Raw genomic sequence first — 27,602 nt, forward strand, 5'->3', positions numbered from 1 at the left:
AAAGCGAATCCGACGCCGCGGTGGACCCGGCGGTGGACGTCCTGGTAGTCACCCACGGCGGACTCATCCGCGAGTGGGTTCGCTACCTCACCGAGGACCTGGGCTGCCCCGTGCCCGCCGAGTGGCGGCAGCGGCTGCTGGTCGTGTCGCCCAACACGGGAGTGTCGCGTTTCCTCGTCTCGCTGCCCGACGGCGCCGCCGCTGGCTCGCTCCTCCCCACCGCTGTGCAGTGCCTGCAGCTGCACAGCAGTTCCCACCTCTCCCCGGCGAAGGTGCAGCCGCCACCGGCGATGTAGAAAAAAAAATGATCGAGTTCAACTGCGGGTCAAGCCCGCTTCACACGCTCGCACCACCACCCACCCCCGCCCGCAACCTGAGCACTAGCGTATAAAGGTCACGATCCATCTAGGGCAAGCAATGACGGGCAACGCAGAACGAGTCGGTGGGCCACGTGAACGGGCCCCTCCGTCAGCTTAGTGGGCCCGCGAGGGTAACATTGTGACCCCCACGCTTAACCCTAGACGCACCGAGACCAGGCCAGCATGCAAGCCCATGGGCAGCAGCTTGCCCACCACTGGTCTATGGGCAGTTGCTGGAAGCCTCCCCCCGCCCGCAACCAGAGCACTAGCGTATAAAGGTCACGATCCATCTAGGGCAGGCAATGACGGGCAACGCAGAACGAGTCGGTGGGCCATGTGAACGGGCCCCTCCGTCAGCTTAGTGGGCCTGCGAGCGTAACATCGTGACCCCCACGTTTAACCCTAAACGCACCGAGACCAGGCCAGCATGCAAGCCCATGGGCAGTAGGTTGCCCACCACTGGTCTATGGGCAGTTGCTGGAAGCCTTCGCCAAGCAATGCGTCGATCACGATCCGCTTCGGCAACTCTCGCGAGGCAACGGCGACGATCGCCACTTGCTACGTCGCCTAAATGTAACTGAAACTCTGAAATTACAAATAACGGTTTTGCTGCCTTGCGATGAGAATCGCTCTCTGTAGCAGAGTGTGTGGGTTGGTGTTGCCTCCCGCCACCACCCGAGCGTGTGGTTAAAAACGGGTCACTTGAAGGAGTTGTGTGGGTGCCGAGGTGGTGAGATGTTAACTACCTCGCCTGCTATACAGTAGGTCGTGGGTTCGATCCCAACCCTCACACCTGTACATTTGGCGTTTGCGTTTCTCTCTCTCTCCACGTGGTCGCGTGGATTTTTCTCCGGGCTCTCCTGTTTTTCCCCTCCACATTTGGAATCAACACGCGTTTAGAGTATTTGGCTGCTATTATAAATGTCCACGTGATGATGAGCCACTTCGTTGAGGATATCATTTGTGGCCAGGTCGCTTCTAAAAAATAGCTCTGTAGCTCAGTGGGCCTGACTTAGTAAAATTAAAAATATCTTGGTTTTAGTTTTAATATCTGCATCTGCGGCCCGTTCTCTAACACGGGCTGGTGAACTGCTTTCCGTATGGACAGCAGTTGGCAAAACATTTGGAATACTTAAAAAAAAAATCCATTTCAGTTTAACAACCAAAATTCACGTGGGTATAAAATAAAATAAATCGCGACGTTTCGGGCGCAACACAAGCGTCCGTCATCAGGTGTGAAAGCGTGATCAGCTGCCGAGGCAGATTGTTCGGATCAAAAACCCTGCAGCCACAACCCTAGAGGGTTGCCGGATTTTGCCAGTGGCAAAAAAAACAACCTAATAATCGATTATTAAATTAAATTTCCACTCTCAACAAAGCAACCCCCCTTATCGTATCCGGGCTACATTCCCCTTCTACCGCGGTCGCCTTCGTGAGACGTCAGTGGACCCCGACTGGCTTCTGCAGATGACGCTGGAGAGTATATCAATCGCAGAAACCGCTCTATATATTTATACGCGTGTATGTATGTGAGGCACGTGGAGCGAGTGCACGCACATGGGTCGGGCTGTTCAAGGCGAGAATCAAACTTGAAACTATTTTGGCGACGTGGTTTTCGCCGGCACGTTCATTACAAGCGACCTCTTCGTCACTCGACTTTCGCGTAACGGGTTTTGCTCGCTCCTGCGTCGCTGCGGAGCCCTCGTTAACGGCGAGGAGGTCACCGTGACGTTCGGAGTGACGAGCCGTGACGACGATGCACTGCGCGGGAGAGGGGGCATCACTCGCCGAGTCTCTGAAATCTGTGCAATATCGGCCGGTACAAATCGACGATCACACGACCAGTAGTGGCAGCGTCTTCTTCCCCCACGTGCCATTGCTCAGCACCCCCCCCCACCCCCCTGACTCCTGGGCGCGCGCGCATCCTCTTAACCCGGGTCCCCACGACATCTGGGTATCCGTATACGCTCACGATGCACGCGCCGGACGAGAATAAGCGAATTCCCATTTCGCGCGTGCGAATTACCCGCCGTTGTGGCACAAGGTGTTGGCAATGGAGGGGGCAACGGAGAGATATTTTAAAGCCGGACCTCAAAAAAGGCAAATTGCCTAGGAAGTTGCTTAAAACGGAATGGTCGCTGGCTTAACACGAGTCTGGAAGCCCCGCTTTGGCTGAAAGACTTGAAAATGTGTTTTTGTTATTTGTACGCGAAGCTCCGGAAGTAGGCATTTGTTGTTGTTGACGCTGTTGCTGGATCGTGGCGCCGTCGGACGGTTGGGCATTCGCTGCTTTTAAGTGGAGGTTCAAGCTGCAAATCCCGCGCCCCCCCAGATTATTTACCGGGGGCCATGGGGGAGGGGAACCAAAAGAATTACGGCTCTCAGACGCCGAGTTCCATTCCCCGGCTGCCATTCCGTTGTTAGTCTTCACCATCGACCATCCCACACCTCCGATTAGCAACGGTTGGCTATGTACGATTCAACATACACACACACGTACATCATCGTCCATTTTAGCCGAGACGCGTCCTGCCCAAGTGCCCCCCACTCGCTTCCCCTAACGGGATGAACGATTTAACACGCAGGAGACTTTCGCGACCAATATCATCCACAATACAGGTTGTTTTGAGTGAGATCGCGTAAAGAAAAATGTGTCGTTAAACCCGCCAACACCGGGCACAGCCAATTACTAAGGGGTTTGTCACGTAAACAGAACGTGGCCAATTCGTCACTAGTACAGCTACACCAGTTGTGTTTGGAGAGCAAATCCACAACATTTACAATCCGAGTACGATGTTTCGCCAGTAATTACAACCAGCTTCATCAGGCTGTGATAAAGCTAGTCTGGCGTTTATGAAGGTATCTCTTCTGCACTGTCGAAAACAAAACAAGTTTGTCTTTGCCGTTTTCGTTTGAAAATTATTTATTAAATGTTTTGAGCATGTGATGATGACGACGACGACGACGTTGATGACCTGTCAATTAAATATTTTGAGAGGATTAAACCCTCCGGGGGGTGGACCGCCGGCCGAATTTGTTTGCCGAGTGTTCCGGTTCATCATGGCTTCCGCTTTGCCGCTTGCCATGGAGAGGTCGCCCTTTGAAGAGGAGGAAGACGCAGCCCACAGCAGCCCGCAGGATGCCACCGGCTCCTCGCGTTGCAGACGCACGCTCACATCCCCAGCGCAGGCAGGTAGCCATGCGTCGATCGATCCGTTTCAGTTTGCCAATTCATTAGAGTCGATTGCCCGTGGCATATCGCGTGCCGAGGAATCGACGCCGCCAGCGGTGAACGTGGTACAAACCTGCAATTGTCTAAGCACGTCGCGAAAGAAGTTCAACATACATTTACATACAAATCTTCTCGGTTCTTTCGGTAAAGCCACGCTGTCTTTCCGACAGCCCTGTTCTTCACCCGAGGACGGCTGCTTGCGTTGTGGCCGAAACGTCGTGAGAATTGTATTTTATTGTTTTATTTTTTATTATTTCCCTTCTACGTGACTTTACCAAAAGAACCAAGAAGATGAATCCCTGCAGTCACGAAAGCTTTAAATCGAAATTAAACTCCAAATGTACGTCAGGGTCGGGATCGAGTCCACGGCCTCCTGCATGCCAGGTGAGGGAGGTCGTATTTTTGTGTTTAGTTGTCCGTTCCCCCAGACCTCCGATTAGCTACGGTTGGCTACGTACGGTACGAAAGAAGTTCAACATACATTGTTTCGTTTTTTCTCCTTCCACCCCACACCTCCGTTTAGCCACAGTCGGCAACGTATGGTGGTGCGAAAGATCAACGTAATTTTTTTAGTTTGTTGTCCTTCCCCGCGCACCTCTGATCAGCCACGGTTGGCTACGTACGGTACGAAAGAAGTTTAACATACACAATTTAGTTTTTTGTCTTCCCCCCCACACCTCCGTTTAGCCACAGTCGGCACCGTATGGTGGTGCGAAAGATCAACATAATTTTGTTTAGTTTGTTGCCCTTCCCCACGCACCTCTGATCAGCCACGGTCAGCTACGTTAGGCGCGAAAGATTCGACGTACATACACACGAGCTACGTGGAGCGAAACGTCGGACGTCGTGCCGAACAACAACACGCGGCATGACCCACGAAAACACATCCGAGGGACGGACGGAGGCCCTCCGTCACTTCTGCCGCGATGAGGTGAGGGTGAGCGCCGAGGAGACGCGGAAGATCTGGGGCAGCATGGCGCTCAGCTGGAAGAACACCTCCTCCGACAGGCCCTGCAACGTGACACCACGGACCACCTTAGAATTAGTGTCGTGCGAAGATCTCCCCCGTCGCAAAAGGGATGATTCCTCTCCAAAGTCGCCTGGGTGAAAAAAAAGTGGACTAGGTTTTTTTTGCCCAAACCAATCAAACTTAACATAATTAATTAACTTACATGAACTGCTTTTTGCATTCGGTTTGCCATCCTTAACCCTGCACCTCCCGATTAGCCACGGTTGGCTACGTACGGCGGTGCGAAAGAAGTTCAACATACGTACGTACGCACATTAATACAGGAATCGGACCATTTATCAGATGCAGAGGCAGGAGGATGTCACCCTTCAAGTAACTCGGTTCTTCGCGGTGCGAAAGGGGGGAATACTCCCCGGCCAGACGGTTGTCACGGCGGACATCGGCAAAGAAGCGGGACCAGTTGCTGGAACTTTAACTCACAGAAGTTGTTCACAAAAAACCGCAAATTAAAATGAATGGTGCCTCAATCATTCTCAAATTGCACACGTATGTTGAAATTCTTTCGCACTGTATGTCCCCAAACATGCTAATCTGAGGTGCGGGGGAAGGACAACAAACTATGGGTCTCTGTGTGAGTCTATGGGTCTCCCTGTGAGTCTATCGGTCTCCGCGTGAGTCTATGGGTCTCCGTGTGAGTCTATGGGTTTCCGCGTGAATCTATGGGTCTCTGCTTGAGTCCATGTACGTTCTGTAGCAACGTACGTAGCCAACCGTTTTTCATCGGGTGTGCGACCTGGGTTTTTACTTTAAGATGTCTTCAGCAAATTACGAAGCGCTTACAAGTGGGAAGACACCGGAGCACCCGGAGAAAACCCACGCACGAGAAGTGGGGGTGCGGGGGCAACACTATCCCATACAGAAGGGACAGACGATCTTAGTCCGCATTTTTTTCTGCACTGCCTTCTCCTGGCAAGCCAGGGAGAGGGGGTACGTCGCCTCTGCCGACGAGCCTACAACCCTCGCTGCTCCCTCCGCAGTTGCGGGATTACAGGCGGCCACTCGCAGCAGCGTAGCCACCGCCGCGCGGCTAATAAGAACGGCGCCACAGTGGCTAGGAGATGCTAACTACCTCGCCTGGTGTACAGGAGGTCGTGGGTTAGATCCCGACCCTGACGCCTGCTGCTGTGTATTTGGAGTTTGCGTCTCTCATCATCATCACGGTGGCTAGGAGATGTCAACTACCTCGCCTGGTACGCAGGAGGTCTTGGATTCGATCCCAACCCTGACACCTGCTGCTGTATATTTGGAGTTTGCGTCTCTCTCTATCTCTCCCTGTGGTCACGGCTTTCCCCTCCACATTTAGAATTAACGTGCGTTTTAGAGTATTTGGGCCCGTATACATTTCCAGATGAAAAGCCACTTTGTCGAGCTATCATTTGTGATAGCCGGGTCGCTTATGAGAAAGAGCTCGTACTATAGCTCTGTGGGCATTATTACCTGGTACAAATAAAAACATTTGACAGTAAAACGTATTGGCGGGCAAATACGTGACGGCAATCGACGCGGTCAACGCTGAAGCGCGGCATAAACCGATCGGTGTGGTTACCTGCGGCACAATGAACTGCACCGTGCGCGAGACGCCCCCGTCCCACGAGGCCATCTCCATCATGAACCCTGCAGGGCAGCAGAGCAACAGCGCGACAAACGGGGTCATTCGAAGTAGAAGAAATTTAGTTGTGGCCGAAACGTCGTGAGAATTATTTTATTATGTTTTATTTTTATTATTTTATTATTTCCCTTCTACGTGACTTTACCGAACGAACCAAGATGAAACCCTTTGTAGTTATTAACAATGTACTTTTTATACTCTTTGGCTCTTTCGGTAAAGTCACGTAGGTGAAAATAAAATAACTAAATTAAATCACGACGTTTCGGAAGCAACACAAGCCTCCGTCATCAGGTAGGACAGCCACAGCAAGAAATAATTTGCTGGAGTGGGCAAGAGCTTGCAGTCACGAAAACTTCAAGTCTAGAATTGTACTTTTATTTACGATTGAAAACCAAAGTGATGCAAGGCTGCTGTAAAGGTTAAGAACCACTGCTCAAGAGAGAGAATCATCACCACGTGGAAATTCATCAGCGCCTGGGTTTGTTCCCACCCCATCCCCACCACCTCCTGTCCTTTTCGAAATCTACTTTGCATTCTGGGTTCTCGAATAAAATAAAATAAAAACAAATGTCCCAACGATTCCGCATGCCGAGTGCATCCGTGTCACCTTTCACACATTTGAAGACCAGCTCCGCCTTCTTCAGGCACCACGAGACGGTCATTTCCTAAGCCGCGACGCACACAAAAGACATTAACAGACTGTTGGGGCAAGGGCTGTTAGCGAGTAGCAGCTTCTGCTGCTGCCTTCACGTTCGTCCGTGGTTCCTCGTTCCCGGCTCCTCAGTCGCCCTCTCTCCCTCTGTCTGCGAGAGCGAGGAGTGGCTTGCGTGCGGCCCCGCATTGCGTTGCAAGTTGACACCGCACTCTGATGCGTGCGGCAAAACCGGTAACCATTATCTTACTGTTTTCTTGATGTATTTTTCAATTCTGCTAGCGGAAATGCCAAAAAAAAAGATTTTAACGACCATAATATTAACCTATGGGACCTTTTTTGCCAGTATGGAAATTATTTTTTGCCAGTATCAAAATGATTTAACTTTTCAACCCAAGCAATTCATCCTTTGATATTTGCAGTGGCATTGTACAGGTCGAACTAGTGAGACAAGGCAATAAAGAAAGCTGTCTCTGGTGTAGGCCAATTAGTTCCGAAGACAATGCATACATTATCAGAGTGTGCTTGTTTGCATGCTTAGCCACACGTATGTTTGGTTAATGCAGACTTGATGCCTTGAAACAGGTGTGCGTCTATTTGGTGCGTGCGCATTTTAACACCTACTGCTTTATTGCCAAAAAGGGTAGAGCATATTCTTATTTTTCTTCATCGTATTAACCGTTAGCTTTACCCACGCCGCCCGCACCCTGCCCCGCCACACCCCGTGATCCCTGTGTGCTCCCATTGGCTAAGACTAACCTCGGACATCTCGTGGACGAGCAGCAGGGGCAGGGTGATGTTGGTGATGTCGTTGTGGCAGCACACCTACAGCGGAGGGGCAGCATGGCATTGCCGTCAGAACATGAGCGGCGAATGCGTATCCACGCGGCACCCTGCGTCGTATGTACGTGTGTATGTTGAAGTTGTTTCGCACCCTACGTAGCTAACCGTGCTAATCGGATGTGCGGGGGAAGGACAACAAACTATTGGTTTCTGCGCGAGTCTGTGGGTCTCTGTTTGAGTCTGTGGGTTCTGTGTGAGTCTGTGGGTCTCTGTGCGAGTCTGTGGGTCTCTGTTTTAGTCTGTGGGTCTCTGTTTGAGTCTGTGGGTCTCTGTTTGAGTCTGTGGGTCTCTGTTTGAGTCTGTGGATCTCTGTTTGAGTCTGTGGGTCTCTGTTTGAGTCTGTGGGTCTCTGTTTGAGTCTGTGGATCTCTGTTTGAGTCTGTGGGTCTCTGTGTGAGTCTATCGGTCTTTGTGTGAGTCTATCGGTCTCTGTGTGAGTCTATGGGTCTCTGTGTGAGTCTATGGGTCTCTGTGTGAGTCTATGGGTCTCTGCGTGAATCTATGGGTCTCTGTGTGAGTCTACATATGCATGTACGCTGAACTTCTTTCGCACCGTACGTAGCCAACCATGCCGCGTCTTCAACGCCTCCAAGCGTTCCCTCCGTTGGGCGGGCCGTTCCACCGTCCGCCCACCCACCCACCCACCCGCCCTCCCGCCCTCCCGGCTCACCTTGAGGATGTTGCGCAGGCCCATGATGGCCGGGTCCCGGGCCGTGATGGCGCCGCAGCGAGCGCCGTCGTCAACGCACAGGTGGAAGACCACCTGCACCTCGGCGAGGTTGGAGTGCCGCGTGATGTAGAACTCCCCTGCGGAGGAGAGGCACCTCGCGGTCGCGCCATCACGACGGCACAGGCACCGGGGGGGGGGGGGGGCACTGGCATCGCACGAGGCGACACTCGGCCCCCCTCCCAATCCCAGCGGCCGGTCGTTCGCTGCTTGTTGCCGAGGGGTCGCGGTCGAAACCGGGAGGCCGCCACCGGCTAATAACTGATGCGAAAGATCCCGTGACGTTATTTTTTAAAAAGAGGGCGGGCCTACTCTACGCGTGCCGGCATCGCCGTCAAAATGTTTGCGCTGACCGTGTGAAAAATTATGGAAAATTTATGGAAAAATTATGGAAAAATTACGTAAAAATGACGTAAAAATTACGGAATAATTACGGAAAAATTACTCTATGAAGAGGTAAAACGACACAGGAACATCAGCCCCCTGCTGGCAGACTGCACCTGGCGAGATGTTTTGTGGATTCTTCTCCGAGTTTTTCTTGTCATCCGCGCCTCCGTTCCGGGCAAAGGACTCTTGAAATTCAACCGGACACAATCCGCGACCGTTTAACGTCGTTGCGGAGACCGCAAGTAACAAAATAAAATAAACAGGCAATGCGTCTCCTTCGTCTATGTATTTATAGTATGTGATGGGCTTCTTGTTCAATAAAAAAAATAAAAATTCAAGGAACAAAAACAATCAAAGGGGGGAATTTCGCAAACGAACGAACGCGATACAAACGAGTCGGTGACACATTTTGGCATTCTCTGGTTTGACACAGGTGAGACTAGGCCGTAAAGAAGGCTGAAGTCTCTGATGTAGGTCAATCAGTTTCAGAGACAATGCCCAGAGATTACACTGGTCAAAAAAAAAAAATTCTGGCCTGGACTTTTGCAGCTGTTTTAGACTAATTTCAGGGTGCAGATTCCAAATCTGATCTCAGATTTGCTCTATCACATCTCATTTTTATGCTATCGGCATACCCCATTTTCATTGATTTTACCCGAAATTAACTCTTGTCACTTATGATTGCAAGTTGTTACGAGTCAGTGACTGCTTTTGTGTTAAAATATGGTGCTGTATTTTTAGGATAGTGTGTTTATAATATCATTTTATGTAGATATCCACATTTATTTAATATTTTTATTCTGCAGTTTTGATTGAAAATGCAATATTTGATATCTCAAAAACCTGATGTGATAGATTTGGAATCAGCACCCCAAAATTACCCTAAAACCGTTGGAATACCTTATGCCAGAAAAAGTGTGTTGACCAGTGAATTATCAGGGCCATGTTCGTTTGCATGTTTTGCCACGGGTAGTTGTGGTTAATGCAGACTTGATACCTTGCAAAAGCTATCTATTTGGTGTTTGAACATCTTAACACCTAAATTTCGATTTAAAGCTTTCGTGACTGCAGGGATTCATATTCTTGGTTCTTTCGGTAAAGTCACGTAGAAGGGATGCAATAAAATAATAAAAATATAAAATACAATTCTCACGACGTTTCGACTGCAGCACAAGCAATCATCATCAGGCGTGAAAAACACAGCAAGAAAAAACAGCCACTTTTTTCAAATTGTCTTCAAGTTCAAGTTCAAGTTCATTTATTAGGTATAGCCCTGTGAGCCATTCAGCTCTTGAATCGGGTGCAACCGCAACAAACAAAAAACAAAAACATGAACAAAAAACATCTTAAAGTGAATATGTGACTGAGTGTGAACAGAAAATCCAAGAAAAGACAGCAAAATATTGCAGAATAAGCACCGTTCACCAACGCTGTGTGCAAAAATCACAGTGGAATGCAAGTCAAACAACAACAACCACAAGACAACTTAGATTAAAGCCATCAGTCTAACGCCGTACTACAACAAACAAAAAAGTGCAAACAGAAAATAGAAAACAGAAAATCCACGGTGCCCACCCCCACCTCACCTGTGCTCTTCTTATCCTTGCCGTGAAACGTGTTGACGGCCAACACCACCTCCTGAACGTCGTTCATCTGCTGCTCCAGTTCCAAGAAGTGAAAATCGGTCGACTGCTGGCAAACCGTCGCAAATTCTGTCGGGAAAACAAAGGTGTAGGTAGGCAACCCCGTTTTAGCCTGCAACAAGACAGCCGATGGGGGGCGAGTGCTGTTAACGAGCAGCACCTATGTATGGAGAACTTCTTTCGCACCGTACGTTATGCAACCGTGCTAATCGGAGGGGTGGGGGAAGGACAACAAATTAAACACAAAAAGCAGTCATAAAAAAAGGTTTTCAATTTAAAATTGCAGAGCTCCAGTGGCTTCCTAATGACTATTTTCTTACTAATTTTTTTATTTTCGCAGGTAAGATCCCACTGAGCTACATAGTTCAGCGAAGTGGCTCATTACACGGAAATTAATAGCAGCCAAATACCCTCAACGCACGTTTCTAAATGTCGAGGGAAAAACCGGAGGACCCAGAGAAAAATCCACGCGACCACGGAGAGAGAGAGAGACGCGCAAACTCCAAATATACAGCAGCAGGCGTCAGGGTCGGGACCGAACCCACGACCTCCTGTACACCAGGCGAGGTAGTTGACATCTGGTCACCGTGGCGCCCACGGTAACATCGGAAGAGCGTTCCAGACGGGACGCAGTCCGGCAGGCTCAACATGCCGCCACCACCGTCACCGCCACAAACCGCCACCGCCACCACCACCACCGCCACCTTTCTTGATGCCGCTGTAGGAGCTGATGCGGTTGTCCACGAGTAGCACGAGGCCCGAGAGCGCTGCGGAGTAGAGCGATAGCGCCATGTGCAGTCGGCGGGGCCGCGTGTCGCCCTGCGAGCCGGCGCGCAGGCGACACAGCTCCAGCACGTCGGCGCGCAGCAGCCGCAGGTTGTGCATCGTCTTCATCTGAGCGCCTGCGTACGCGACCCCAACCAGAAAGAAGCGAGTCAGGTCGAGCGGGGGTCAAACTCGTCGCGAGAAAACCGGCAGACCGACCACCCCCCAAATACTCTTAAACGCGTGATGTTGATTATAAATGTGGAGGGAAAACCCTGCGGACCTGGACAAAAATCCACACAACCACGGGGAGAGAGAGACACCGCAAACTCCAAATAAACAGCAGCCGGCGTCAGGGTCGGGATAGAACCCACGACCTCCTGTATACCAGGCGAGGTAGTTAACATAATAATAAATGAAAATAACTAAATTAATGTAGTTATTTTCATTTATTATTATTATTATATTATTACTTATTTTTACCTACGTGACTTTACCAAAAAAAAACCCAAGAGTATGAATCCTTGCAGTCACGAAAGCTTCAAAATCTAGAGGTAGTTAACATCTGGCCACCGTGGCGCCCACAACGATATCGGAAGAGCGTTCCAGACGGGACGCAGCCCGGCAGGCTCAACATGCCGTCACCACCACCACCGCCGCCACCACCGTCCCCCCCCCCCCCCCCCCCGACCGCGGCGCTTAAAAAATCGCAGCCGCGGGGCACGATGACGAGCAGCGCCGCACACCCAGGTGGATGGTGAAGCTCTCCTCTAGCCGCCGGTGCTCCTCGTACGCCACTCCCTCCTCCATCTCGGCGTCGGGCGGCTGCCCCGCCAGCCCCGCCACGTCGTCGCTGCGGGCGACGAGGACGACGAAGGCAGAATGAAAATATTTACCGATGCCGGAGGAATCCGATAAGCTGTAAAGCTCTTTTTCACAGATGGCCAGTAGCGGCAGGTAAGAGAAAATTGCAACAACAAACAATACAAAAACACGATAATAGTGCAAAGTATAAAAGAGCTAAACAAATTACCCAAACACATGCAAATAAATTAAACCATCCCCATCCTACCAGGCCATGCCCACTGAGGTATGAACTTATTTTTCATAAACGAGCTGGCCACCACAAATGACAGCTAAACGAAGTGGCTTATCATAATACTCTGAACGCACGTTGATTCCAAATGTGAAGGGAATAAAACGAAGAACCCGGAGAAAAATCCACGTGACCATGGAGAGAATATACAAACTCCAAAAATACAGCAGGTGTAGAGTCGGGATCGAACCCACCACTTCCTTCATACGAGGCGAGGTAGTTAACATCTCCTAGCCACCGTGATGATGAGATGCAAACTCCAAATATACAGCAAGCATATGGTTGGGATCGAACCCACGACCTCCTGTATACCAGGCGCGGTAGTTGACATCTCCTAGCCACCGTGATGATGATGAGAGATGCAAACTCCAAATATACAGCAGCAGGCGTCAGGGTCGGGATCGAACCCACGACCTCCTCTATACCAGGCGCGGTAGTTAACATCTCCTAGCCACCGTGATAATGAGATGCAAACTCCAAATATACAGCAGCAGGCATAGGGTCGTGATCGAACCCACGACCTCCTGTATACCAGGCGAGGTAGGCAACATCTCCTAGCCACCGTGATGATGATGCAAACTCCAAATATACAGCAAGCAAAGGGTCGTGATCGAACCCACGACCTCCTGTATACCAGGCGAGGTAGTTAACATCTCCTAGCCACTGTGATGATGATGATGATGAGAGATGCAAACTCCAAATATACAGCAGCAGGCGTCAGGGTTGGGATCGAACCCACGACCTCCTGTATACCAGGCGAGGTAGCCAACATCTCGCCACTCACCCGCCGGCCTTGCCGTCCGGCGTACTCGAGTCCTGGTGCACCTTCATGACCCAATCGCGGTACTCGAGCCTCTGCAGCTCCATCAGCTGCTTCAACTCCACGTTCCACTTGCTCTCCACCGCCTGCGTGGGCAACGCGGGCGGGCCAAACGCTGCATTTTCAGGACGAAAGCCTCGCTCGAGACTCGGGATGTTTATTATAATTTATCCGCCAGTAGGGTCCCATTGAGCTAAGCGGCTCTCTGTTACGAGAAGGATCACAGCCCAAGGCCGTCGGAGGTTGAGTCGGTTACGGGGCATTGCAGGGTGCGAATGTGCAAACGAGAGCATGATCGCTCCCCCCCTGATCGGCCCTTACTAATACGACTACAAAGAATAACTGAAACTAGTTCCAATCCATCTTCTTGGTTCTTTCGGTAAAGTCACGTAGAAGGGAAGTAATAAAATAATAAAACATAATAAAAGAATTCTCACGACGTTTCGGCCACAACACAAGCAGCCGTCCTCAGGTGAAGAGGACGGCTGCTTGCGTTGTGGCCGAAACGTCGTGAGAATTATTTTATTGTGTTTTATTTTTATTATTTTATTATTTCCCTTCCACGTGACTTTACCGAAAGAACCAAGAAGATGAATCCCTGCAGTCACGAAAGCTTTAAATCGATAGTTCCAATCCGTTGTCTTCTAAACGCGGCAGTCGCGTTCCTGAAGAACACAGCGTGATGAGAAACATCGCGTTTTAATAACCGTCGATTAGTAAATGAAATAAAAACATGAAAATGAGTGACAGATGCATGTTGCAGCATTAATCGCGAAGCCACTCATTGTGATCAACAAAGCAGAATCCCGCCTTCCAACTCGCGCGACGTAGTTTCGTTCACTCAACCGCGTTACAAGATAACAGGTTATATCCAATTCGCATCCGCGTTATAAAAAAGGAGGTTCCAATGGTGTAAATGCTTACCACGAGCTCTCATAATCTGATGGTGCGTTGTCTTTGAGTTGTGCGCCTTTTGGCGTCATCTGGTCCAACACCATGTGAGACTAGGCTGTAAGAAAAGCTGTCTCGGGTGTGGACCAATCAATTTCAAGGACAGTGCATACATTATCAGAGTTGTGTTTTTTGTTTGCATTCCGACTGCAGTTATTATGGTCAATGCAAACATGACTCCTTGTAAAAAAAGGTGTCAGTTTTGTTGCCAGATAAAAGGGTAAAAAACCAATTATCATTATAATAACGGAGTTCTCCAATACATTCATCGCGCTCTATCCAATTTGCGTCATTAAGCGCGCTATGGCAGAACTGTCCGCACTGCACTCGTTCGCTCCCAAAGAGAGAGGACGACTCGGAGGCGCAAGGAACCACGGACGAGCGGGAAGGGCAGCAGCCAGGCGTTGAGCCGACGCGCCAAATCCATACCCCACCCCCCCACCTCCAAGCTCTGCCAGTCCTCTATGTGTCAAGGTGTAATGGGCCAATTAGAGTTTACATGTGGGAGGAAAGGCACATCACCCGGAGACGGTGCGTGCGAGGGAACAACACTCGATCCCACACAGAAGAGACGGATGATATTCGTCCGCACTCTGCCGGAGCGCATTCTCGTGGCGAGCCGGGGGCACGGCACCTCATCGACGCCGACGTCGAAGGGAGTGTCACAGCCAATCTGCGTGTGACCCACCAACCCTCGCTGGCTCCAAAGAGCTGGATCACAGGCCACGTGCTCAGCCACCACCGCCGCCAAGCGAATGGCCACTTGTAGGACGGTGCCGAGTCAACCTCGTGCCACTCAGGCACAGCTGCCACTGAGGGGTTTCTTTCCGAATGGCTGAGATGAGATGCGACGCACGTCTCTTTTTGACCTGCCGTGGCATTTAAACGAGGTGTCTTTCGACTGTAATGTGTTGAACCCCTCCGCCCCAACGCTCGCCTTCCCCCCCACGAGACCTGCTGAGTCTCGAAGTGCTGCACAGCCAGAACGTTGACATCCTCGTCCCTCAGGGACTTGCCCAGCTCCTGCATAGCTCGCTCCATCTCCACGCGCTGCCTGCGGGTGGCAAGCAACGACAGCGACGACGTCATCAACAATAGCGGCCGTCGCTCACCACGCACGCTTCCCTTTCTTTCTCCACTGGCGTACCCGAGCCAGGCCGGCGCGGGTGGCCACTCGTGGTAACGGGTGCGTTTTTTTTCCATTGGCTCTTCGACCGTGCCGAGCCGGAACTAGACCGCGATTGAGAACGAATTTCTCTACAACTGCTTTTTTGCATTTCGATTTAAAGCTTTCGTGACTGCAGGGATTCATCTTCTTGGTTCTTTCGGTAAAGTCACGTAGGAGGGAAATAATAACAATAAAACATCATAAAATAATTCTCACGACGTTTCGGCCACAACTGAGGACGGCTGCTTGCGTTGTGGCCGAAACGTCGTGAGAATTATTTTATATGGTTTATTTTTATTATTTTATTATTTCCCTTCTACGTGACTTTACCGAAAAAACCAAGAAGATGAATCCCTGCAGTCATGAAAGTATGAAAAAAACATGACAGGTGTTTACTCTTTCTGCCAATAAAACAGGTGCTAAGATTTCGATTTAAAGCTTTCGTGACTGCAGGGATTCATCTTCTTGGTTCTTTCGGTAAAGTCACGTAGAAGGGAAGTAATAAAATAATACAAATAAAACATAATAAAACAATTCTCACGACGTTTCGGCCACAACGCAAGCAGCCGTCCTCAGGTGAAAACCAGGTCTGTCGAAAAACCAGGTCTGTCGAGGCGACAGACCTGGTTTTCACCTGAGGACGGCTGCTTGCGTTGTGGCCGAAACGTCGTGAGAATTGTTTTATTTTTATTATTTTATTACTTCCCTTCTACGTGACTTTACCGAAAAAACCAAGAAGATGCTTTTTTGCAGTTCAGTTTGTTGCCCTTCCAACCCGCACCTCTGATTAGCACATGTGAAAGAAGTTTAACATACGTAGACTCACGTAGACCCATAAGCTAACACAGAGACCCATCGTTTTTGTCCTTCCCGCGGACCTCCGATTAGCCACGGTTGGCTATGTACGGTGCAAAGAAGTTCAACGTACACACAGACATACCGGCCGAGTCGCAGTTGAAACAGAGCTACATAGCTCAATGGGTTTTACTCGGGAAATAAACTTCTGATTCTTCTGACTCTAATGATACGCTGGCCTCACTAGACATCTGAATGTTTGCTCGAGGCCAAGCAGGGCCAACAAGAAACAGAGCGAGCGAGAGGGTGAGAGACAGAGCGAGAGAGAGAGAGAACGAGCGAGAAAGTGAGAGCATGGGAGAAAGAGCGAGAACGAGCGAGAGAGTGAGAGAATGAGCGAGAGTGCGAGAGTGAGAGAGCGAGCGAGAGAGTGAGAGAGAGAACGAGCGAGAGACAGAGAGCGAGAGAGAGTGAGCGAGAGAGCGAGCAAGCGACCTCTCGCGCAGCTGCTGCAGGGCCATCTCCCGCTCGGCGAGCATCTCGGCGGCGCTGACGCAGTAGTGGTGCTCCAACGTGAGCAGCGTGTGCGACACGGGCGAGTGGATGAGAGCGCTGTACGCCCGCGAGAACTCCTCGTCCGCACGCGCCTCCTCAGCTCCCACGTGCTCCACCGTGGTCTGCGCACCGCCGCAAGTTACCGTAGACAAAGATCCCCCCCACCGCGTTAGCCTCTAACAGACATTCGGTGGGCAAGTGCCATTTGCGAGCTCCTACGAAGCCCGGCACGGCACACCGATGAAGGAGCTGGGTGGTAGTCACCCACGCCGGACTGCCTTTCGATGTTTACAGCTACTCACTTGAGGCTGAGTCAACACGGTCCCAGGAGCCCAGGGCCAGTTCAAATGTTCATCACCCTTAATAGCAGCAAGCGGGGAATCGAACTAGGTTCGTCGGGTTCGTAGCGCGGTTCACGAACCACTGCGCCACCACTCCCCGCACGGTACCACCACCACCATCACCACTCACAAAGCGCAATCAGGTCAACTGCTTGTCCGTGAATTTATCAGGTTAATAACGCAGCCCTGTGATTGCTTGCTCAGGCCACTGCTGGTGGAGGAGCCTCTACTTTGCAGGCTGGAGTCATCTTGTGCCACAAAGGGACAGCTGCCACTGGTTGAGATGAGATCTGATGTACGTTGCTTTGGGGCATTTCAGCAAGCGCCCTGTACATGCAAAGATTATTATTATTGCATTATAATAATAATTATTAGCATCCAGCGTAATCGGTAATGTATATTGAACTTCTTTCGCACCGTCCGGAGCAGACCGTGCTAACCGGAGGTGCGGTGGATTGACAACAAACTAAACACAATTCTAAAAAGATTCGTTTTCACACGAGGTGTAAAGGTACATAGCTCCAGCATCTTCCAAATATCGTAAGGAAGAGCATTCCAGACGGCCGCAGAAGCGCATCTGAAAGCGCGAGATGTGAAAACCCATCTTTGTAATCGTCGGAAACGTAGCGGTGACCGCAACGGGCGAGAATGCACAGCACGTACGCATGTTGAGCTTCTTTCGCACCGTACGTAGCCAACCGTGCTAACCGGGGGTGCGGAGGCAGAGGTCACAAACGGGTTTTGATTCCTTACCCGTACCCGGCCGCACCAGGGTCACAAACGGGTACCCGTACCCTACCCGGCTACCCGTACCCGGCCGAGTATCGGGTAGGGTACGGGTACCCGATTGCGACCTCCGGGATGAAGCCATGTTACAGGCGCGGGTGGGTTGATTCTAGGAACTTGAATTGTGAGAAGAGACAAGACGTTGGGAAATGAGTGACAAACGGTTACTCACCGGTGACTCAGGGCCTACCCGTACCCGGCCGCACCAGGGTCGCAAACGGCTACCCGTACCCGGCCGGGTACGGGTAGCCGGGTATCGGGTAGGGTACGGGTATCGGGTACCCGGCTGCGACCTCTGGCGGATGGCGAGCGCGAGCAACGGGGCCCCGGCGACGCACCTCGCGGAAGGCCTTCTCCCAGGCGCGCGCGAGGCCGTCCACCTCCTCGTCGGAGGCAAGGGCGATGCCCTCGAGCGCGCGCTCTCCGCTCTGGTCGTACAGCTCCTGCGTCTTGTCGCGCACAAACTCCCCCAGCGCCTTCCACAGCTCTGATAGGGGGGGGGGGGCGGGGTGAGGCCGAGGGTGAGAGGGAGGGGAGCGGCGTAACGCAGACGTCAAGAGGTGATGGGGATGCCGTATGTTTCATTAGGCCTTCTCGAAAGACTCGCCAGTTCCAACTGGCCTACACTTCCCATGTATAATAATAACTTTCATTTTAGATAGCGTCATTCATGCCAACAGCGGTACCCGCTAGAGCGATTCCCATTTTCCCGTGTGGTCTTTGACGGTCTTCATCTTCTTGGTTCTTTCGGTAAAGTCACGTAGAAGAGAAACAATAAAATAATACAAAGAAAGCATAATAAAATACAATTCTCACAACGTTTCGGCCACAACGCAAGCAGCCGTCCTCAGGTGAAGAACAGGTCTGTCGGAACGACAGCGTCTGAATGTTCGGACGGCTGCTTGCGTTGTGGCCGAAACGTCGTGAGAATTGTATTTTATTATGTTTTATTATTTTATTATTTCCCTTCTACGTGACTTTACCGAAAGAACCAAGAAGATGAAGACCGTCAAAGACCACACGGAAAAATGGGAATCGCTCGAGCGGGTACCGAAGAGCGAAACATCTGGTCCCAGGTCTCACGGACAACGACGCACGCACGCCCGTGCCAACCGGCACGCACCGTCCTCGGCATAGCAGGGCAGCGCGTGGCTGTGCACAAGGCGACTGTGCAGGTCACTGATGGGGCAGGCGAGCGGGAGGCCGACCGGGACGCTCAGCGGTGGAGTGTCCCTCGTCGCGAACGTGAAGTCCACCACGGCCACGGGGCCCGGCACATCCTCCCCCATGGCGGCGCTCGTGTAGCCGACCCCTAAGTGCCCAACGCACACACGGGGAGGGGGGCACGCACATGTACGTACGTACGTTGAGCTTCTATCGCACCGGCACGCACGCATAAACAAATGTAATAAAGCTCGTTGAGGCGACTTTTGGAATCCGTCTTTTATTCAACTTGTATTACAGATTTCCTTCACGCTGCCTGTCAGCAGCGTGAGAGGGACAGAGAGAGAGAGACGCACTGCCACGTGGCAACCCGGAGCCCCGCTCACGCGTGGCCCCCTTCCTCTGTTCGTTCCCGTTCTGACCACGTGTCGTTCGTCTCCACCCCTATTTAATACCCGGGTCACGTGGTACGTTTCCGCCAATCCTCGTTAGCCTGCATCGAATCTTCCAGGCTCCCTCGTAGGCTCCCGGGACCACGCCCCTGACTCATCTCCCCATTGGCTGTGGCCCAAGCCAGCAGAACCAATCCTTACAGCTGTCACCTTTCCATCACGTCAGGGCCACGCCCCTAGGCTTCCCCCCATTGGCTGTAAACCAGGACCGGCAGAGCCAATCATCATGACGAGTTGTGATACGTCAGTGAGCCGGATATATCCTCACATTACACAAAGATGCGAGTAGAGTATTGCCTCCGTTATTCGCCAACTTGATCTCTGCGATTTTGGCTATCCGTGAATCGCATCTGGAACTCGACATGACTTCAACGAGTGAGACAGTGATGAGAGAGAATGTGATGTGAGAAAGTGACGAGATAAAGTGATAATGCTTAGCAGCATAATTTAAGGTAAGTTAATTTATTAACTAAGTTCATTTATGTACTTTGTTTATTCAAACCAATTCATGTCATGGTAATTTCCATGTATTTAATAGCTTGTTTACACTTTTTGTTTTAGGAAATTCATTCGTAGGCCAATATCATTATCCGTTACATTGGCTGTTCACGAGCATCTCTGAATAGTTTCCCTCCCGAATAACGAGGGAATACTGTACCGCCATTCAACACATAGGGTGGGGAACCCACAGGCAGTGCGATGGATACGGGCCACTACTTAAATTTCACATGGCTCGCAGATTAATTTCACTTCCGACTGAAACACAAACGACATTTACCCATCACTAGATCGTCTTGACACGTGCGTTTAAGAGTATTTGGATGCGATACATTTCCAGTGGAGAGAAAAACTGGAGTGCCTAGAGAATAATCCACGTGACCATGGGGAGAACATGCAATCTACAAATTTAGAGGCGAGAACATGCAATCTACAAATTTAGAGGCGTCAGGGTCGGGGTCGAACCCACGACCTCCTGTATACCGGGCGAGGTAGTTAACATCTAGCCACCGTGTCTGCAGCAGCAGCAGCCTCTAAAGTGTGTTCTGTAAACTAGATTCAAAGCTTTCGTGACTGCAGGAATTACTCTTTGGTTCTTTCGGTAAAGTCACGTGGAAAATCAAATAATAATAGAATACGACGTTACGACTGCAACACAAGCAACAATGATCAGGTAACAATGAATGAGAAAAAAACATAGTAAACATAGAAACACAACACGGAGAGCTGGCCAACACAACAGCCAACACCCCACCAGACTGACCACGCCGACTCTCTGTGTTGTGTTGCATTGTGTTTCTAAGTTTACTATGTTTTTTTTCTAATTTATTCTTACCTGATGATGGTTGCTTGTGTTATACTGTAATCGAAACGTCGTATTCCATTAACACATTCCTGCGGAGGGAGCTGGTAGGAACGTTGGGTTGCTCGGTCAATGGCCAGGGTCAACGGCGGCGTGGTGTATTCCGCAAATATGCCCGACTGTGAGGGCGGGCACAAGCCGGCGTGAGTAGGTTAAACGTTGAGTTTTATAAGGGCACCACGGGGTGACCAGCCCCTCCCCGCACGACGGACACAATAATCCCCTGTGGGCTGGTGTAACCTGGAGGTTCCTACCAGTAATACTGTACTTTGGCCAAGTCGAAACCGAATGGTTATCTATCCCTAATGCAGCTGCCCTTTGACCCGGTGGAGAGTACAATTCCACGTTACCATGGCCGGGGTCGTGTCTATCCCTAATGCAGCTGCCCTTTGACCCGGTGGAAAGTAAAATTCCACGTTGCCATGGCCGGGGTCGTGTCTATCCCTAATGCAGCTGCCCTTTGACCCGGTGGAAAGTAAAATTCCACGTTGCCATGGCCGGGATCGGTTCTATCCCTAATGCAGCTGCCCTTTGAGCCGGTGGAAAGTAAAATTCCACGTTGCCATGGCCGGGGTCGTGTCTATCCCTAATGCAGCTGCCCTTTGACCCGGTGGAAAGTAAAATTCCACGTTGCCATGGCCGGGATCGGTTCTATCCCTAATGCAGCTGCCCTTTGAGCCGGTGGAAAGTAAAATTCCACGTTGCCATGGCCGGGGTTGGTTCTATCCCTAATGCAGCTGCCCTTTGACCCGGTGGAAAGTAAAATTCCACGTTGCCATGGCCGGGGTTGGTTCTATCCCTAATGCAGCTGCCCTTTGACCCGGTGGAAAGTAAAATTCCACGTTGCCATGGCCGGTTGCGTACACAGAACCGACCACTGCTTGCGTGTTCTCCCTCGTCGCGGCTGTCGTTAGTTAGGCGAATAAACAATAAGCCGCGGTTAATTTAATACAATTAACGCAACGTCCAACATTTGCAGCACCAAAGCAATTAACGACGTAACGACGATGTGCAACTTGAAAGAGTTAGAACGTTTAAAGAAGAAACGGTAGCTGTTAATCTGTTAAATGTTAAAATTATTACGGTAAACAGGAAATCGCGCACACGACACTCACACATGATGTCGGGTAAACACTAGCGGCTTGATCGCCGCGCGCTGCCGCACTGCCGATTCGTCACCGGATTCGCAGCGGAATTAATTCGGCTCGTTTAAAAATCGTCTTAACGTCATTTCTGCAGGCGGCACGACGAACGTCCGTGCGAGATAACGCCGGCGATATTTTTTTTGTTTGTTTTCTATCGCATTTAACGTGCGGTGCGTGGTTGCCTTATGTTAGCGGGTGGTCGTGGTGGTGGGAGGGGTTCTTATGGCGGTGAATTATTGATGACGTCAGAGCGAAAGTGCAACGCAGCCGATGAGGAGCCGCGGACCTGTTTTCCCGCTCAAATGTTTTCCCGCCAAAAGTGACAGCAGTCCTTGTGGGCGGCCCGAGGCACAGTAAATTAGCGTTAATAACAAAAACATAATATTATGAATTAATCAAATGTCATTTAGTTTTTTGAGGTAAATATGTAGGCTACCTTTCCGATCTGTGTCAAAGTTATGAGAAAATGCCACCACCTCGGTACGATGCATTTGTTGAATATATTTACTGTACTGCAGTATGTACATTATTCTGCGCAATATAAGTAGTTGTTAAAAAGACTCGCTGAAGTTAACTTGTGTTTTGTCTGAGCAAATTACAAATATGAAGCGCCGTGTTTTGCGATATTCAGCAAATGAATGCAATTTTATCAACTTATTTCTGTAGTGAGTGTTGTGTTACGTGCCAAAATTGCCGCGCTATAAAGTAAGAATATAATTATAAAGCAGCTGTAATATCACGGTTAATGTTCCTAATTCAAACTGCTGTTGTGGATTGCAGGTTACAGAGCAGGTTTCGTGATACTAATAGGGTTTTTCCCCTTTTTTCTGGCAACAAAGCTGACACCTTTTGCAAGGAATCATACTTACATTAACCACAATACTTGCAGTCAAATGCAAAGCTGTCTCTGGTGTGGACCAATCAGTTTCAAAGACAATGCATAAATTATCAGAGTATTGTTTTTTTGTTTGCATTTGACTGCAAGTATTGTGGTTAATGTGAGCATGATTTCTTGCAAAAGGTGTCCGTTTTGTTTCCAGAAAAAAAGGGGAAAAACCCTATTAGTATATTTTGGTACTGGCAAAGGAGGTCCCATGAGATTTCGTGATTTTTAGTAAACATCAGCAATGAGTAGCCAATACCAAACCTGGACCCTTCCTTTAATTACTATTGACACTCGGTTTACCTGAGCCACATTAAATTATTGATGTTTTTAAACGGACCTGATTGGGGGGGGTGTGGGTTTTGTCTCTTAATTGTTCACCAGCAAGCCATAGGTGGGCCACGGTGGCTATGAGATGTTAACTACCTCGCCAGGTATAAAGGAGGTCGTGGGTTCGATCCTGACCGTAACGCCTGCTGTATTTTTAGAGTTTGCGTATCTCTCTCCACAGATGTTAACTACCTCGCTAGGTATACAGGAGGTCGTGGGTTCGACCCTGACGCCTGCTGCTGTATATTTGGAGTTTTCGTGTCTCTCTCTCATCATCATCACGGTGGCTAGGAGATGTTAACTACCTCGCCTGGTGTACAGGAGGTCGTGGGTTCGATCCCGACCTTGACGCCTGCTGCTGCTGTATATTTGGAGTTTGCGTGTCTCTCTCCATGGTCACGTGGATTTGTCTCCGATTTTTCCCTTCACATTTAGAATCAACGTGCGTTCAGAGTGTTTGGCTGCTGCTGCTGCCGCTGCTGCCTCTATAAATGTGCACGTGATGATGATAAGCGACATTCGTTGAGCTGTCATTTGTGATAGCCAGGTCGCTCCTGAAAAAGAGCTACACAGTAGTACTAATCACATACCTGCATTTCCCATAAATATGCTAAATTCCTCTTGATATGCAAATTATTTTGTCAAGGCGATCACTTCCCTCCTTCCAACCCAGCTTAAATATACGCTCCAAGCGTGGTGGTGTTCATTCAGACGCTGTCTCCCCGACAGACCTGGTCTTCAGGCTGAGGACTGCTGCTTGCGTTGTGGCCGAAACGTCGTGAGAATTATTTTATTGTTTTATTTTAATTATTTTATTATTTCCATTCTACGTGACTTTACCGAAAGAACCAAGAAGAAGAGCTACACAGCTTAGTGGGGCCATACCTGATAAAATAAAATAAAAAGTTTATATTCTTTCGGTAAAGTCACGTAGTTAGAAATAAAATAAAACAAATCACGACGTTTCGATTGCAACACAAGCAATCTTCATCAGAATAACCATATCGAAAATTAAGTATTGAGGAAAAATTACTCCCACCGAGATCTCAAAACTCCCTAAGACCTGGGGATGTTTTGGTTTCACTTATCGCAAGCCATGTCCGTCCCAAAATGCAGCACTGCCTTGAAAATTACCCCTGAGATTTTGACGCTTTCACGGGTAAATGAACAAAATCAACTCTAGATAGATTTACCTCCGTATGATGAGCCAATTCTATAGAATGTGCCCATTGGCTGTCTTATTGTTTAATGTCTTCTTGAAGTGACCGGTTGAGGTGTTTCTGCCATTCTAGATTTGAAGCTTTCGTGACTGCAAGGATTCATATTCTTAGGTTTTTTCGGTAAAGTCACGTAGGTAAAAAATTCAAATTAATAAAAGTAAAATAAAATAAAAATCGCGACGTTTCGGAGGCAACACAAGCTTCCGTCTTCAGGTGGAACCGTCACAGCACGATTGCTGTATCAAGTGAGAGAAATTCCAAGAAAACAGTCCTTGTATATATACTGGTTGAGGGTGGGAGGAGCCAAGGTAGGCCCTGAAAATTATTTTACAAGCACCTTTACATCATCTGCACCTAGTTTACACAACAAAGGCTCATTCCTAACAGCGTGCCTCAGACGCACCGAACCTCACAAATAATATCCAGGGCCTACCTTGGCTCCTCCCACTCTCAACCAGTACATATATAAAAATACTGTGTTCTTGGAATTTCTCTCACTTGATACAGCTATCGTGCTGTGACGGTTCCACCTGAAGACGGACGCTTGTGTTGCCTTTGAAACATCGTGATTTTTATTTTATTTATTTTATTTGTTTTTACCTACGCGACTTTACCGAAAAAACCTAAGAATATGTTTTTCTACCATTCACGAGGGAGCAGCAGCCTAGAATGAAACCAGCCCACGCTTAAGATGCTTATAATTCACTTAATTTTCATCTGCCCACAGAAAGTTTGAACGTCCATATTAAGCAAAAGGAAGGTAAAATACTACAACTGGGGTGTGGGTGGTTAAGTTAATATCTCAGTGGATGCTAATCCTGCATAATGCACGGGCATAATATGACTTTAAACCCCCCGCCAAAGCTCCTACGCATTTCACAAGTAGTACTAATCGCATATCTGCATTTCCCATAAATATGCTAAAATTCCTCTTGATATGCAAATTATTTTGTCAAGGCGCTCTCCCCCCCTCCAACCCAGCTTAGATAGACGCTCCAAGCTTGGTGGTGTGTCATTCAGACGCTGTCTCCCCGACAGACCTGGTCTTCACCTGAGGACGGCTGCTTGCGTTGTGGCCGAAACGTCGTGAGAATTATTTTATTATGTTTTATTGTTATTATTTTATTATTTCCCTTCTACGCAGACTTTACCGAAAGAACCAAGAAGATGAATCCCTGCAGTCACGAAAGCTTTAAATCGAAAAAGGATGGGGATGGTTTAGTTGTATTTATTTGTGTTTCGGTGACTTGTTTATCTTTATTGTACGTTGCACTAGTGTCGTGTTTTTGTCCTGTTTGTTGTTGGAACCTTCTTACCCCGTGCCCCCTTACTGGACATCTGCGAAAACAAGAGCTTCATAGCTCATCGGATTTTTTCTGTGTAAATAAATATGGCGAATTTGTCTTGGCGGATGATAGGCGACGTTGTACTGTCGTGCGCAAAATGTTATTTTCAACTTGGCAAAAACCACTCGTGTCTTTATTCCCTACAGATCCAGGCCAGTGTTGGACTATTCATCGTTTGGGGAACTGGATGGCGATGGTGAGTGACGGTTGTCATCCACTCCCATCAACTCCACCAACATTTAAGTCATTCGCTCGCTCACTCTCACTCACCCACTCGCTCACTATACGCAGTAAACTCAACCAACGCTCGCTCTTGTTGGTTCTTTCGGTAAAGTCACGTAGAAGGGAAATAATAAAATACAATTCTCACGACGTTTCGGCCACAACGCAAGCAGCCGTCCTCAGGTGAAGAAAACAGGTCTGTCGGAAAGACAGCGTCTGAATGAACACCACCAAGCTTGGCAGCGTATATTTAAGCTGGGTTAGAGGAGGAAGGGCGCCTTGACAAAGGAATCCACTCAGTCGATCGCCTAAGGGGCCGTCCATAAATGATGTCAGGCACCTAGGGGGGGGGGGGGTCAGACATTTGTGACGATGTGTGACGAGGGGGGGGGGGGGTTGAGAAATGTGACGTCACATCAAAATGCGCAATTTTACATAAATATAGACAACACGTTCTACTTAATTAAATAGACTTTTTAATAAATGTTTTCTCCTACAACATCAGAGTGCAGCGCCACATTAAATACGCACTACAATGACAATAGTTTAAAGCGATTTGAAGCATGTTTTATTTTTTTTGGGAAGGGGGGGGCAGAGCTTTGTGACGTCATATTTTAGGGGAGGTCTGACTTTTTGTGACGCCGTGTGACGAGAGGGGGGGTTAAAAATTGTCCAAAATCGCGTGACGTCATTTATGGACGGCCCCTAAATCACATATACAGCAGCCTAAGGCAGCCCTGCGGATTATCACCATCTTGTAAACTATTCGGGGCTTAGCGCTTCAACTTCCAAGTGGAAACTGGCGTTATTAAGCCTTTTAGAGTTGCAATGATTTAGACCAGGCGTGGGGAACCTTTTTTCTGCCAAGGGCCATTTGGATATTTATATAACGTCATTCGCGGGCCATACAAAATTATCAACTTAAAAATTAGCCCATTATATTTGGTCAAATATTTAATTAACTCGGCCCTAATGCGATGGCTGGAACTGCTTCTCTTTGGCGAGTCGTGTGATGCAGAGGTTGCAAACGGGTTTTGATTCCTTACCCGTACCCGGCCGCACCAGGGTCGCAAACGGGTACCCGTACCCTACCCGATACCCGGCTACCCGTACCCGGCCAGGTATCGGGTAGGGTACGGGTACCCGATTGCGACCTCTGGGATGAAGCCATGTTGCAGGCGCGGGTGGGTTGATTCTAGGAACTTGAATTGTGAGAAGAGATAAGACGTTGGGAAATGAGTGACAAACGGTGACTCACCATTGACTCACGGCCTACCCGTACCTGGCCGCACCAGGGTCGCAAACGGGTACCCGTACCCGGCCGGGTACGGGTAGCCGGGTATCGGGTAGGGTACGGGTATCGGGTACCCGATTGCGACCTCTGGTGTGATGTTAGCTGGTATTGATGATGTTGCTACTCGCAACTGCTTTTCCAGGTTTGCTCCTAGATTTTTTGAATTTTGAGTCCCGCCTGCGGTTGCCTTGGCAAGGCCACACCAAATGATTTCATGGGCCTTATACGGCCCGCGGGCTGGACGTTCCCCACCGATGATTTGGACAAATTAACCCCACTCAATACATTGTCAATAAGTAACATTAAGTATGAAAAAAATATGATAGGTGTTTACTCTTTCTGCCAATAAAACAGGTGCTAAGATGTTCAAACCTTTTGCAAGGCATCAAGTCTGCATTAACCACACGGACTTTTTGAAAACTACGCA

The 27,602-nt window shown here is 49.4% G+C and overlaps 3 protein-coding genes across 8 annotated transcripts in view; 2 read left to right on the top strand and 1 right to left on the bottom strand.

Moving 5' to 3' along the window:
• Positions 1 to 6,808, top strand: part of TIGAR (TP53 induced glycolysis regulatory phosphatase) — a 32,313-nt gene extending 25,505 nt beyond the window's left edge. The window contains exon 8 of the mRNA XM_078619760.1: positions 1 to 6,808. Within this exon, the coding sequence (XP_078475886.1) occupies positions 1 to 296 (296 nt within the window). The 3' untranslated portion in view covers positions 297 to 6,808.
• Positions 3,265 to 22,083, bottom strand: LOC144737090 (ferry endosomal RAB5 effector complex subunit 3-like). Of its 5 annotated transcripts, none has more exons than XM_078619753.1 (15): positions 21,851 to 22,083; positions 18,883 to 19,071; positions 18,098 to 18,246; positions 16,573 to 16,754; positions 15,069 to 15,168; positions 13,128 to 13,249; positions 11,994 to 12,100; positions 11,187 to 11,384; positions 10,426 to 10,551; positions 8,953 to 9,024; positions 8,396 to 8,532; positions 7,642 to 7,707; positions 6,838 to 6,895; positions 6,168 to 6,235; positions 3,265 to 4,602 (listed from the first exon to the last, which is right to left on the bottom strand). In XM_078619753.1, exons 1-15 carry the CDS (start codon positions 21,852 to 21,854, stop codon positions 4,504 to 4,506), a joined length of 1,677 nt encoding a protein of 558 aa, XP_078475879.1. In that variant the 5' UTR covers positions 21,855 to 22,083; the 3' UTR covers positions 3,265 to 4,503. The 5 variants fall into 5 exon arrangements, with proteins under 5 accessions (XP_078475879.1, XP_078475882.1, XP_078475881.1 ...); XM_078619756.1 differs by lacking the exon at positions 21,851 to 22,083 and adding an exon at positions 21,611 to 21,840; XM_078619755.1 differs by lacking the exon at positions 21,851 to 22,083 and adding an exon at positions 21,600 to 21,840.
• Positions 21,961 to 27,602, top strand: part of LOC144737092 (uncharacterized) — an 18,301-nt gene continuing 12,659 nt past the window's right edge. For both annotated transcript variants that reach the window (XM_078619758.1, XM_078619759.1), the window contains exons 1-2: positions 21,961 to 22,360; positions 25,806 to 25,855. In XM_078619758.1, coding sequence (XP_078475884.1) covers positions 22,347 to 22,360; positions 25,806 to 25,855 — 64 coding nt within the window. In that variant the 5' untranslated portion in view covers positions 21,961 to 22,346. The remainder of the gene's footprint in view (positions 22,361 to 25,805; positions 25,856 to 27,602) is intronic.

Source organism: Lampetra planeri, chromosome 64, assembly GCF_965212315.1.
Source record: "Lampetra planeri chromosome 64, kcLamPlan1.2.h2, whole genome shotgun sequence".
Lineage (NCBI taxonomy): Eukaryota > Metazoa > Chordata > Hyperoartia > Petromyzontiformes > Petromyzontidae > Lampetra > Lampetra planeri.

Coding starts and splice junctions, on each gene's coding strand:
- LOC144737090 (XM_078619753.1), bottom strand. Junction 7,708..8,395: donor GCCTGCGCAACATCCTCAAG/GTGAGCCGGGAG, acceptor CCTCCGCTGTAG/GTGTGCTGCCACAACGACAT. Junction 6,896..7,641: donor TCGTCCACGAGATGTCCGAG/GTTAGTCTTAGC, acceptor GTCGCGGCTTAG/GAAATGACCGTCTCGTGGTG.